At 46.9% G+C, this 11,979-nt stretch overlaps 3 protein-coding genes, 1 long non-coding RNA gene and 1 other non-coding gene across 10 annotated transcripts; 1 reads left to right on the top strand and 4 right to left on the bottom strand.

The window, feature by feature from the left end:
- Window positions 1-3,434: 3,434 nt before the first annotated feature.
- On the bottom strand, window positions 3,435-5,083 carry LOC9633094 (mitochondrial phosphate carrier protein 3, mitochondrial). Its single transcript, XM_002967613.2, has 6 exons — window positions 4,726-5,083; window positions 4,308-4,669; window positions 4,204-4,247; window positions 3,904-4,118; window positions 3,722-3,846; window positions 3,435-3,669 (listed from the first exon to the last, which is right to left on the bottom strand). Exons 1-6 carry the CDS (start codon window positions 5,023-5,025, stop codon window positions 3,600-3,602), a joined length of 1,116 nt encoding a protein of 371 aa, XP_002967659.1. The 5' UTR covers window positions 5,026-5,083; the 3' UTR covers window positions 3,435-3,599.
- A 905-nt stretch (window positions 5,084-5,988) lies between these two features.
- Window positions 5,989-6,070, bottom strand: TRNAS-CGA. The gene has a single exon. It is a non-coding gene; the product is annotated as a tRNA-Ser (tRNA).
- A 736-nt stretch (window positions 6,071-6,806) lies between these two features.
- On the bottom strand, window positions 6,807-8,031 carry LOC9630952 (50S ribosomal protein L24). The gene is made up of 4 exons (XM_002967612.2): window positions 7,879-8,031; window positions 7,633-7,674; window positions 7,351-7,566; window positions 6,807-7,192 (listed from the first exon to the last, which is right to left on the bottom strand). Exons 1-4 carry the CDS (start codon window positions 7,993-7,995, stop codon window positions 6,953-6,955), a joined length of 615 nt encoding a protein of 204 aa, XP_002967658.2. The 5' UTR covers window positions 7,996-8,031; the 3' UTR covers window positions 6,807-6,952.
- Window positions 8,032-8,323: 292 nt separating this feature from the next.
- On the top strand, window positions 8,324-10,951 carry LOC9630951. 3 transcript variants are annotated; one of them, XM_024672617.1, is made up of 7 exons: window positions 8,324-8,426; window positions 8,702-9,288; window positions 9,340-9,421; window positions 9,500-10,335; window positions 10,386-10,499; window positions 10,575-10,732; window positions 10,789-10,951. In XM_024672617.1, exons 2-7 carry the CDS (start codon window positions 8,764-8,766, stop codon window positions 10,844-10,846), a joined length of 1,773 nt encoding a protein of 590 aa, XP_024528385.1. In that variant the 5' UTR covers window positions 8,324-8,426; window positions 8,702-8,763; the 3' UTR covers window positions 10,847-10,951. The 3 variants fall into 3 exon arrangements, with proteins under 3 accessions (XP_024528385.1, XP_024528383.1, XP_024528384.1); XM_024672615.1 differs by having other exon boundaries at window positions 9,479-10,335; XM_024672616.1 differs by having other exon boundaries at window positions 8,342-8,375; window positions 9,479-10,335.
- A 23-nt stretch (window positions 10,952-10,974) lies between these two features.
- Window positions 10,975-11,971, bottom strand: LOC112345566. Of its 4 annotated transcripts, none has more exons than XR_002992093.1 (5): window positions 11,911-11,971; window positions 11,572-11,847; window positions 11,403-11,520; window positions 11,224-11,351; window positions 10,975-11,168 (listed from the first exon to the last, which is right to left on the bottom strand). It is a non-coding gene; the product is annotated as an uncharacterized LOC112345566 (long non-coding RNA). The 4 variants fall into 4 exon arrangements; XR_002992095.1 differs by having other exon boundaries at window positions 10,975-11,351; window positions 11,572-11,661; window positions 11,709-11,847; XR_002992094.1 differs by having other exon boundaries at window positions 10,975-11,351; window positions 11,572-11,743; window positions 11,800-11,847.
- Window positions 11,972-11,979: the final 8 nt, after the last annotated feature.

Below are 11,979 nucleotides of genomic sequence, written 5' to 3'. Positions count from 1 at the left end.
CGAGTCTGAGTTCAAGTCCGAGTCTGAGAGGGTGAAAGCCCAAAGCATTCATCTCCCAGACCCTAGGAGGTTTGGTGAGCTCCAAAAGTATAGTAGGGGGAGGACTCTAGTGGAGCTAGTTTGGCTAGGAAAAGCCAGTTTGGCCTAGGAAGGCTGTACCCAGGTGTTGGGTGATGGGATAGCCATTAGGAGGGCCAAAGCTAAAGTGAATACGGACTATCAAGTGGGGTAGCTTGGTGAAGTGTTCAAGAGCCGGCTCTAGTTCCCCCGAGAGATCGAATGATCGATGCTCTCAGTCCAAGTGTGGGTGGCACTACTTAGTTGGATATCTGGCATGGCTCAACGGAACCTCACTCTAAACCCATGGCTAGAGCACCCAAAGATGGAAAGCAGGGAGAGTACCCACGAGGCTCGCGTAAAGCCATGGTGTTCTGAAATGTTCGTCGAAGGGATCTTCATTTAACAGATGATAGTTGATGTAGAAACGAATACTCCTATTAGGCTTTGTCACAAACATACCCAAGAACTTCATAACTTTTGAATAACACTTTTTTCCAACATCTTTTTGACATTTATATGTAAAATCTTGATCTCTTTGGGTGACTAGTGATGAACAAAAATCTTGATTGGACGAGCATCCCCGGTTGGAATCAAATGATGTGTAGCAATCTTGGCCCCAAACGATAGGTCAAATTCAAAGAGATCAGCATACTCCTTCATGAGCCGGTCAACCATTACAACACAAAGAACGTCGGAGGGATTGGAAAAGGGAAGAGTAGAACAAAACAGAAACACATAAGGAAGTAATGAGGAGACAAAAGTAATTTAAGTAGAAGTAGAAGCAAAAGGACAAAGAGGTAAAAAAGTGAGAGGAATGGATGAAATATAAAAAAGTATAAGATAAGGGGGAGAAGCATCAAAGTCACATTTGGTATGATTGCACTGCAACCAATCCATACCAAGGATGAGGTTAAAAGCTTGACTTAGCACCACCTACAATGACTGCAACCCAAGCTCGAGATCACCCACATGCACAACTAGGTCTGCCTCATCCCGTGTATATGCATGTGTACAACCGTTGCGATAAAGAATGAAAATTGGCTCTACTGCACAATGCAAATATAGATAGCAATATGTGAGAATAAGTCAAGCAATAGAAGATAAACTCAAACTTGTATCAACCAAATATAGAGAGAATAATAGGAAACCTCTTGTTATAAAAATAAGTTTGGAAAGTAAACACTAAGTGAATTGATGCCGAGTGAACCTCTTCATGACACTTTCGAAAGAAAGATAGAGGGGTCACTAACTTATTCACGCAAGATCCCTCTATTACTTGTGCGACTCCTCATTTCCCAGATGCATCTTGGTGTTCAGACCTTCCACTATAATAGCACCAACAGGACATTGTTGACGCCGAGGTCTCCACTCAGGAAATGATGACTGCCAATCCAAAAAATGCCGATAACATCGAAAAGTGTGACCAAATTTATCACATGACCAACAGCAAACATCATGGCCACGACCACGTTCTCACCCTTGTCCTTGAACTTGAACAGCAGGAACATCAACCTTCACTAGAACAGGACCATTTCCCACATGAAGTGGAGTGTAAGCTCATGAGTTTGGACTTCCCGAGAGGTCATCCAGCCCAGTACTATTCAAATCCAAGGATGCTTAACCCCAAGTATCCCAAGACCCTTAACCAATTGGAAAAAAGGGTATACTCTTATTCATGGGCCCTTTCCCTTTATATTTGAACCCCATGGATCATCTCTCGAGTCGTTCCCACTGGGCTCGACCCGAAAGGTAGGGTGTCAAGAGAGCGAGGCTCTCGGGAGAGTTGCGGCTCTCAGCTTCCGTTCATAAGGGCGTGAACTTGCAGGGAAATATGGTGGATTGTAAGTAACCAAAGAGAACGATTTGAGAAACAGTCCATAGGATTCAAATATAAAGGGAAAAGGCCCATGAATAATAATGCACCCCCTTTTCCAATTGATTAAGGGTCTTGGGATACTTGGGGTTAAGTGTCTTTGGGTTTGAATAGTACTGGGCTGGGTGACCTTTCGGGAAGTCCAAATTCAGGATCTTAAATGAAGTTGAAAGACATGCAACGAGAAATGGAAGAGGCGATGTCTTATAATGTTATGCCAAGTAAAGGGCATAAGAAAAAAATGCTAAATTGCATCATTGACTCAAATGGCTCTTAATAATCTTATGCCAAGTAAAGGGCATAAGAAAAAAATGCCAAATTGCATCATCGACTCAAATGGCCCTTAATGAAGACGATGCAATTGTTGGAAGGCATCATCACAATCATGTGATATGTGGCAATCACCGTGAACTAATAGTATACATCATCCTCAGGATTCCCACGAAAGAATTCCGGCCGAATATAAGGATTGGCAGAAGGAGCTATACCACATGCCATCCCTTGGAAACATATGAGAAACTCATGCAAATGTCAAGCATCATTCCAAGAATGATATATGGCAATCACTGTGAAGTGATTGAACCAATGGTACACATCATCCTTAGGATTCCCATGAAAGAACTTCGGCCGAATGTGAGGATTTGTAGAAGGAGCTATACCACATGCCGTAAATGCTGCCATCCACTGAGTTTGGTTGTTCAATTGCAATTGCATAGTATTAAGCAATTGCACCAACTGCTACTCTAGAATTAAAAGAGGAGGAGACTACTGCTTTGCCATAAAGATGAATAAAAAGAAAAGAGCAAAAAGAAAAGAAATGAAAAAAGCTAGAAGGAAAAAGACATTTAAACAATGCAAAAGCTAGATTTAAACCAAAATCTTGAAAGGAAGGAACAAAATTAAATTTAAACAATACAAAAGCTAAATCTAAATAAAAACCTTAAATCCAAGCACTCCCTAGGGACAATCAAAAATACCCCTCAACTTTACCAATGTGAGTGTATGGAGTATAAAAAAGGAATATAAAAAATATACATATCAATTAACCCAAAAATCTTAACTTATATACAAAAGTGAATAATCCAAATTGAAACCAATCCGATCGCTACCAAAATCCTACTACACTAATATTAGTATATGGTATCGTAGTTATACACTTGGACCTCATTTGGACCTCACAGAATGATATTTCTATAAATTCTTATTTTTGAATTTCTTTTTTATTAATATTTTTTAGAAAAATATTAGAGTTGTATTATTTGCACCATTGATATTTAATGCTGTTTTTCCAATTAATGCTCCACTGAGCTCTGTGATTTCTTGGGTGCGATAGAGGAAGAACAACAAAAAACAGACATGCAAGCACTTGCCATTCAGAAGAGCAAAGGACCACAATTGCAACTGTAGTGAATCTAGGAATTGGATGCTGAACACCAGGCACTGTGAGACTGAAATGAACTGTTGTATATTGGAGAATAAAACCATTAAGAGATAAACAAAAAACCAATTAAGAAGACTCTTGCTTTATTACCAAACAATGCACCAATATGATCAATATATAGGAGTATTCAAAAGGTTCATCATCAATAAGTTATCCGGGGTGGGGGGGTATGAAGAGCAAAACTTGGTCCTTTCTTTCGTCTCGCCATAAAAGAATCCTTTGCCCTTAGGCGGAGGGAAGTGGTAGCGGCGTGGTTAGCTGCTCGGGAGCTTTCGAAACTCCTCCAGAGGTCGGCCTGGAATAGAGATTTGAGATTTCCCCACAAGAGATGAGAGCGAGAAACTTACAGTCCAACGAAGACTTTGAAGGCGTCGTAGATTCCCCACTGTGCTCCAGTGAGTGTTCCAATCATCACGATACGCAGCGGTAGCCCCCGGGTGAAGAGAGCCACCGGGCCCATGCTCTTGACGGCCTGGAGCAAAAGATAACGAAATAAGCGCAAGAACAAGAAGCAAACAAGGATACAGACTTGGCCAATGGTTGCGTCCTTGGTATTGTTGAGGAACGAGACAAGGTTGTCAGCAGGGTGCGAGACGATAGCGCAAAAAATTCCAGCAATGTAACCGCCACCAAAACTAACACCCAGCTGCTCCACCTTGCTACACTCGTCCTTGGGCTTGGGAATAACGTACTTGTAAAGCGCCTCGACCGTGGCCTCAAAGCATGCAAACTTCATCATCGTGTCTGCCAGAAACGAGAATTTGTCACAAACAAGTCAGCAAAAACCATTTCTTTCGTCGTGTTTGCGTTCGAGAGTTGGATAGCTTACATGGAATTTGGCGTCCCCAGAGAGGCACCAGTCCTCTGTAAAGTCTGAGCACAGAAATAGCTGGTGTTAAAAAGGAACAGAAAAGAAAAAGGACAAGAACATACCCAGGAACGCCCTCAGCCCTCGTGATTTTTGGCAGGCCATCGAGAAGCCCATTAGCGAATCCGGGCTTGGTTTGGACCCGGACCTTGACGGCCTCCATCGGGCACAGCGCAATATCGGCGAAGAACTCGGCAGAGGCAGATCCGGCCAAGTAAATGAAAGTCTTGTACTTGTACGCATTCTCCTCTCCGGCCAAGTCCGAGTAGTACTTTTTGAAGAACTCGTAGAGCCCAAACTTGAAAGCTCCCTGCGCACTGTATCCGAACAGCGTCGGAACCCATCCCTTGAACAAACCTTTGGGGCCAGCCTCCTTGTACAAAACCCCAAATCCACTGCCGATAGATCTATACTTGGCGGGATCGATCTGAGCAAAGAATCCATTCATCAGCCACACGCTTTAAACCAGAAAATCGAGCTTACCTGCATATTACACTTGACCATGTCCAAAGGCGTCACGGCCGTGTGAGTGAGGCCGCAGCTAAGAATCCCCCCGACAGTGCACGCCGCATAGAATTCCGGCGAGTACATCGCGATCTTTTTCGACTCGTCTGGGGATGGGATGAGAAACCTGGAAGATTGGAGAGCGCCGCCGCCGCCGCCATTGATCCGCGGCTCCGCGGCGGGAACTAGTGCTGGCGCCGGAGCTGGCGCCTTGAATCCCTTGCTCTTGTAGAGGAACGATGGCAGCGCACTGGATCGACGACTGTCTTCCAGCGCCATTGTGTTCCTCTCGCTCAGCTCAACCCCTGGAGAAAATAGCTAGGGTAAAGGGGTTTATTTGACCCCCTTTTCTCGCATGGACGGCCCAGATCTTCCTTGGTTGTTTTCGGTATGAGCAGATTCGAATATACAAGGGAGTGTCTGAAATTTGCTGGAGAATTACGGAGTGGAATGTCCACCAGAATTTCCAATCGTCGTTTCTTATCGCCGTCCGATTTCTTTTCCTCGCCGGTTTTGGAATCTTGCCTTGACTCCCACACGGCTCACAATGTTTCTCTAGAACTTTAGAACGTTCTCCCAGTAATTCATAGAAGCTGGATGTGAAGAGAAATTTAGTAGGGAGTGGAAGCAAGCTCTTGAAACCTCAGAAATGCAGGCCGAGCATCTTACACATCTAGAACACAAAGGACATGAAATGACCTGAAAAAAAAAAAGATAGAAAGAGTTAAAACTCTTGCGAGCACGAAAAGATAGTCAAAATTTCTGTTCTAGAGGAGAGATTCGAAGCTACGGGGAAGAGTTGCGAGGAGAGAAAAGAATGTTTGAGCTTTGCTTACTTGCAGGATCTGACCGCTTTCACTTTTCTCTTTGGGCTTCATGTGCTTCATTCGTCACCATGTTTACGTCCTTGACGATGATCCGGCTCCATTTGCTTTGCCTTTGTCTGCCGGAGAGGCGGACGCACATTCTTCTTCTCCTTGACCTTCTTGAGCTCCGTATACAAGTAGAAGCTTTGATCAGGAAAAGTTCCTGCTAGAAAGAAGAGAGCAGCGCTTACCGTCGTTATGGTCGTGCATGGTCTGGATACAGCCTTCCACCCTGGAGCACATTTCCACAAGGAAAAATTCTCAGCTTCTCGATATCGATGCGATAAGAACGGTCTCCAAAACATGAAACTCCCTGAGATCAAAGCACAACACACCGCCATCGCGCTCAATGCAGGCCTCTAGGCGAAAAAGGCTACGTGGATGGCAGGTTTCGAACCTGCGCGGGCAGAGCCCACATGATTTCGAGTCATGCCCGATAACCACTCCGGCACATCCACATTGTCCAGCTTTGAGCAAGTGAGCATGGCTCGCGACGACAAGCCCGCATCTACAACGCCACAGTCCGGGACTTACGCGCAACATCTCTTGGTTTGAGGCAACCTATAGATTGGATTTCCAGAGGGTTCGCGTTGTCGGGAAGTTTCAGCGGCACGGTCTCTCGATTGAGATAAGCTTTTTCCTGTCACTCCACTCTTCTTTGGAGGTGGTTGTCTCTGTTTTCTCGTAAATCTCACCTGGTCGTAAATCTTTGCAGGCCTGTACCACCACAGCTAAGATCACGAACTCGACATCTAGAAGCAGCGGTCATTAACGTCAAATGAATCGTTGCAAAGATGAAAAGGTATGGTTCCTCTTTTTCCTTGTCCATAGTTCGTGATGGATGATTTCCTTCTTTCCTTCGAGGATTAGATTATGAGTTCCTCGTTTGTGTCTCGCGGCAGGATAAGCTGGAGCGGATGAACAGCCTCGCAGTGAAGGAGTCTCTTCAAGGAAGTCGGTGAGAAGGAGAGAGTTTTTCTCTTTCGTTTCATACTTTTGAAGATCAAAATCCTGTTTTTCGTTTGGTTGCTTCAAGGACGCTGGAGACTCGATCCGGAGCTCATGAGATCAACTCCGTCCAAGGCTTTCCCCCTGGAGGATCAAGCTCACAGAAGTCATGTAAGTCGGAAAGTTCCATGAAGATCTCCCTGAAAGAGTTTTGCCTTTCGCAGTTACATGGCAGAGCTGAGAAGAAACATCGATTCATCGCGTTCGTATAATTGGGAAAAACCCATCGCTATGGCTGTTAACCACATTTAATTAATCAAAGCCTTGGATTACGATGTGTGCTTGTTCCCTGGAAAGTTACGGACTGAAATGTCCACCAGATTTTCCAATCGTCATTGCTTATCGCCGTCGGATTTCTTTTGCTCCCCGGCTTTGGAATCCTTGTCTTTGTCTTTGTCCTTGTCCCGGAAGCGAAGTTTCTTCCAGCGCTCAATAGAATCAATGACCTCCCCGGTTTTGATCAAGTAGCGAACTTTAGTTCCATCCTCGAGGACCTTGTGTCCCACACGGCTCACAACCTCGGCACTGATGGAATAGAGCTGGACGTTGGAGCTGTGTATTGGAGCTTCCACCTGAACAAAAAAAAAGAAAAAGAAAAAAAAGGGGTCAAAACTCTTGCGAGCAAGGAAAGATAGAAAGAGTCAAGTTCTTGCAGCTGCAAAGAGCAAAGTTTCAATTCGAGAGGAGAGATTCGAAGCCGCGAGGAGAGAAACGTTTGATCTTTGCTTACTTGAAGGATCTGGCCACTTTCGCCCTTCTCTTTGGGCTTCATATGCTTCGTCACCATGTTTACGTCCTTGACGATGATCCGGCTCCATTTGCGGTAGAGCTTCGTGACTTCTCCAACTTTGCCTTTGTCGCTGCCGGAGATCACCTTCACTGTGTCGCCCAGGCGGACGTGCATTTTCTTCTTCTCCTTGAGCTTCTTAAGCTCCCATTTTCTTATCTGCATACAAGTAGAAGCTTTGATCAGCTAGAAAGAAGAAAACATTGCTGCGAGAGCAGAGCTTACCGTCATTGTGATCGTGCATGGTCTGGATGCCAGCCTTCCACCCTGGAGCACATTTCCACAAAAAAAAATCTCAGCTTCCCGAGCTCGATGCGATGAGAACGATCTCCAAAACATGAAATTCCCAACCAGGCCCTGAGACATTCTCGCGACAACAATGCAAAGCACAACACACCGCCACCGCGCAATCCATGGGCAAAATCTGGACCAACACACACGGAATCACGCGCAATGCAGCCAGAAACTCACCGCCGGAGAGGCTTGCAGCGGCGCCAATCGCTGATTCCATCCCGAGCTCGACGAGAATCCGAGCGAGAGCCCCGCCATGGAGCTGGCGAGCGACGCCATGCTCGTCGTCGTCGCCATATCCCTACACGCTGGCACTTAAACCCCAATGACGTGGCAGACTATACTTCGCCACGTGGAACCCTTTCGGGCGATTTTACCCTAGCCAACGTCATAGCTCCAAAGGGCTAGGGCAGCAATTTTTTTTTTTGCCTTTGAGGGTAGAAGTTGCTGTTGTGGGTTTTGGCGAGGGCACTTAGTTGCCACAGCCCAAATGGTTTAGTAGACGAAGAGAAAAAAAGGCCCCCGCGGTATCAATCGTTTCAAATTTTTGAAAAAGAAGAGGCCCAAGAAGCCAGGGCGGGCGCCGCCGGGGCGGCCGAGGGCCGGGGGGCGAGGCGGCGGCGAGGCGGCGGCGTCGAGCTTGCGCGCCATGGCCGAATCGGGAGCTTCGCGATGAGGTAACCCGGGATTTCGTCGCTGCAGCGGCTGCCGGCATTGGGGAATTCCTGGTAGGGCACCGCTTGTTCTCGCAGGATTAGAGCGATTAGCGCTGGGAGAGGTGTGTGCTGCGTGAGCTTGGCTTTACCCTAGGCTGGCTGGCTACCCGCGAGCTCTCTCGTCACGCATTTTTTCGATGCTTCCACTTAGCTCAGATTTGTGAGGATGTTTGGTTTGTGTGGAGTTTTTCTCTTGTTTTCTTTTTCTTTGCTTAGAAGGTTTGGTGGAATGTTTTGGTTCATATATCTTCGTTTCTAAACAGTTTAATCTTTTCTTCGTTTTGCAGGAACCAATTTTTCTTTGCAAGCCGCAAGCTCGTAGCTTCATTTTGAGTAGCTGAATTTAGCCATGGAAAATCACTCTACAGGTCTCGACAACAAGAAGAAACTGGACGTGCTAAAGAAAGACAAGTCGCTACGTGACACGAGAATGGACCCCGAAGAGCTCATCGACGCCGACGCGAGAGTTCCGAATGGGTTGCATTTGAAACACGGGAATGGGATCGTGGACAAGCAGGGAAGTCCTCAGCTGGTTGCACGGGTTTACAGCAGGAAACGAGCGCGAGATTCTCTTGTGGATGGTGGCTCGAAAAAGTCAAAGCAAAAGGTCGAGGAGAGGGTGAACCACATCCTTGGGAAGACTGCGGATGTAATTCTGGTGCTGGCCGGGCTATCACAGATGCGAGGTGGTAAGCCGCCAACGGAGATAGAAATGCAACTGGCGAACGACGCAGAAACTAACTTAAGCGCCTTGGTTGCGAGGATATCACCAAGCAGTCTCCTGCCAAAGCAGTCACTCGACAGCATGATATCAACAATGGGATACCGGAAAACTGTCGAAGGGAGCATTGAGCCGGCTCCTCGGCCTCAAGAGGTAACGGAGTTTATCATTCGTTGTGCTCTTATCTCATTGACTTCCTTGCAGGATGCGAAAGTAAAAGTTGAAGGCGAAGATTCGGATTCGGACGATGACAGCTCCGAGGATGATGGAAATCAGCTTCAATCAGGTACCTTTTTTTTATATTGTATTTTCGTTGTTCTGTCGTTCTGAATCATTTGCTTAGCTTGGGATCCATTTAATGCAGCTCTCCTGACTTCCCCGAATGCTCTCTCACTCGACGATGACGCGGATGCCGACTTGAAACAATCTGACGACTACGACGAGATTGACGAGCAAGCACAGATGATTAGACACAAACAGCTTGTGACGCTGGTCCAACAGCTAAAGGCCGAGAGCTATGTACCCCAGCAGATGTGCGATGTCAGCAACGCCTACATGATGACGCTGGTACCGTGCGATCTCTGCCAGTGCATTGTGAGGGACACAGCGAGTGTGGTGGTTTGCGATGGCTGCGAGAAAGCTTTCCACTACAAGTGCGTACCATTTTGGGAGTATCCAAAAGGCGACTGGTCCTGTCCAAAGTGCAACGGAGTGAAGCCGAGATATGGACCCGTGAAGAAAGGCTCTGGGACGCCAAACAAAATGCCAATCAGGAAACCCGAAACTAAGCCTACGACTCCTCAGCAAACAGGAGCTACGTCGGCTAATGGTCCGAGTGACGCATCCAAGCAGCCGCAGCAGCAGAAGGCTCCATCGCAGGAAGTTATTGAGGCCATGGAAAAGCTGAAAGCTCAAGCTCAAGCCGCCCAGGTACAGGCTCAAGAAGCTCAAGCCGAAGCTCAGCAAGTAACGCCCCCAGCTCCGTCTCCGGCCGAAAACGCTGCGACTACAGCCCAGCCCGACAACTCGGGCGGCCAAGTTTGCCTTCACGTCGATTGGGTTGGAGCTCCTACCAAGGTGGTGGACAAGCGAGTCTACTATAGCTCCTGCTGCGTTGGAGGCTGGACGTACAAGATAAAAGACTGCGCGCTGTTTCGTCCAGAGTCGCCCGAGATCCCACCTTACATTGCAAGGCTTCAGGTACTTCCAAGTTTTCATTTCTAGTTCTCGCTCAAGCTTAAGTTTTCCAGACTCTGTGGGAGGATCTCGAGTCTGGCGCAAAGTGGGTTCGCGTCAATTGGTGCTACTATCCAAACGACATGCCAGCGATTGCGGGTCGACCAGACGACGCTGAGGCTGGCGAGGTAACTTGAGCAAATCTCTCATTTTATTACATTCTTTTTAAAGATGACACACTCACTTCGTTGTTCTTGGATCAGGTGTATGAATCAAACCATTGCGATAACAATTTGGTTGGATCGATCCAAGGTCCTTGCCAGGTGCTGGTTCCCCAAAAGTATGCGGAGGAGACGGCCAGGCGCCAGAACCTCTTCCCGGCTGGTGCCGCTGACGAGCTCCCTCCAATCTTCCTTTGCAGGTAACTGGAAAGAAAGCCTGACTTTGTGTGCCTATAACAAAGTTTCTTCCTGTCAGGTACACTTACAATGCTCAGAAGGGAGTGTTCCAGAAAGTCAATTGGATCGTAGAGTGAGAGCGAATGTCGTGCCACGATTTCTTCTTTTGTATGGCCACCTCTTTTTTGTAGTGGGGTGGAGATATACTTCCCAACGAAATATAAACAAATCGCTGATGTTTAGAAGCTTGAGCTTGAGGCAAATAAAATCGATAACATCACTTCCATTACCAAAGAAGCAAATCAAGTTAACTGTCATTCGTGTCAAGCTCACTCGTCTCCACGGTTGCCAAAATGTAGTACAGCTACCTGATATCGACTCGCGGTAGCTCTCCTTTGGAGCAGTCACCATTTTAAAGGCATCAGTTGCAAACACGAAGCGCAGTAATGACCCAGGATTCTGAAAAAAAAAAGGAAAGAAAACCACATAGGAGTTGATGAAAATGAAAGCTTACCTGGGGAAGGAGGAAGAACAAGATGCTAACCGTATAAGAGAACACGATCAAGAACTTGTTTGGGCATGGTTCACAGATGGATCATCACGAATACCAGCAGTACCATCTGCCTTTAGCTCGAGGACTACCTGCTTAAACCAGTGTCAGCTGTGCGAGGAAACGATTGCAAGAGCATCAACCTCCATCAGAGCAAGACCATCCCTCAAGTGGAGTTAGAGCACGTACAGCTACAAGTGATACCTTTGGAATCGCTATCGGCTACAGTCTGTGTCTTTCCAAAGGGCGAACGGTGGCATCCTGAATTACCAGTGAAACAAAGACTCAAGCCAAAAAAAAAAACGTCCCCACCTATTGTAGAGAATTCCATCTCGAGAAAAGGTTTGTTCGCCGCCCGTGCATCACAGTCGTGAACCGCAATTCAGCTCAAGCGATAGAGATCTGTTCCGCGAGCTTAGAATCTCTCCAAACGAGCCGGCATTCCATACCGCGGGCCAACACATGGCTCGAGAACGTAGAAAGTCTACGAGAAGAAGTACACGCAGTCAAGAATAGTGAACGACGAACTTGGGCGAGCACCACTTGGCAGAGCTGAGGGAAAAGAGTGTAAGACTCGCCCAGCCTCCTCTAGAAGACACGGCAATGCATAACTGCAGTAAGACAATGACGTGAATCTCAAAGAAATCTTACCAGTCGGCTTCTGAACTGGCCGGAAATCCACTTCATGGGTGGCATCATCCAGCGCGTTAGCGTGCTGCC

Source organism: Selaginella moellendorffii, unplaced genomic scaffold (assembly GCF_000143415.4).
Source record: "Selaginella moellendorffii unplaced genomic scaffold, v1.0 SELMOscaffold_9, whole genome shotgun sequence".
In the NCBI taxonomy this organism is placed as follows: Eukaryota; Viridiplantae; Streptophyta; class Lycopodiopsida; order Selaginellales; family Selaginellaceae; genus Selaginella; species Selaginella moellendorffii.
Note: the sequence above shows the minus strand (reverse complement) of the source record. Positions and strands in the feature narration are given on the sequence as shown.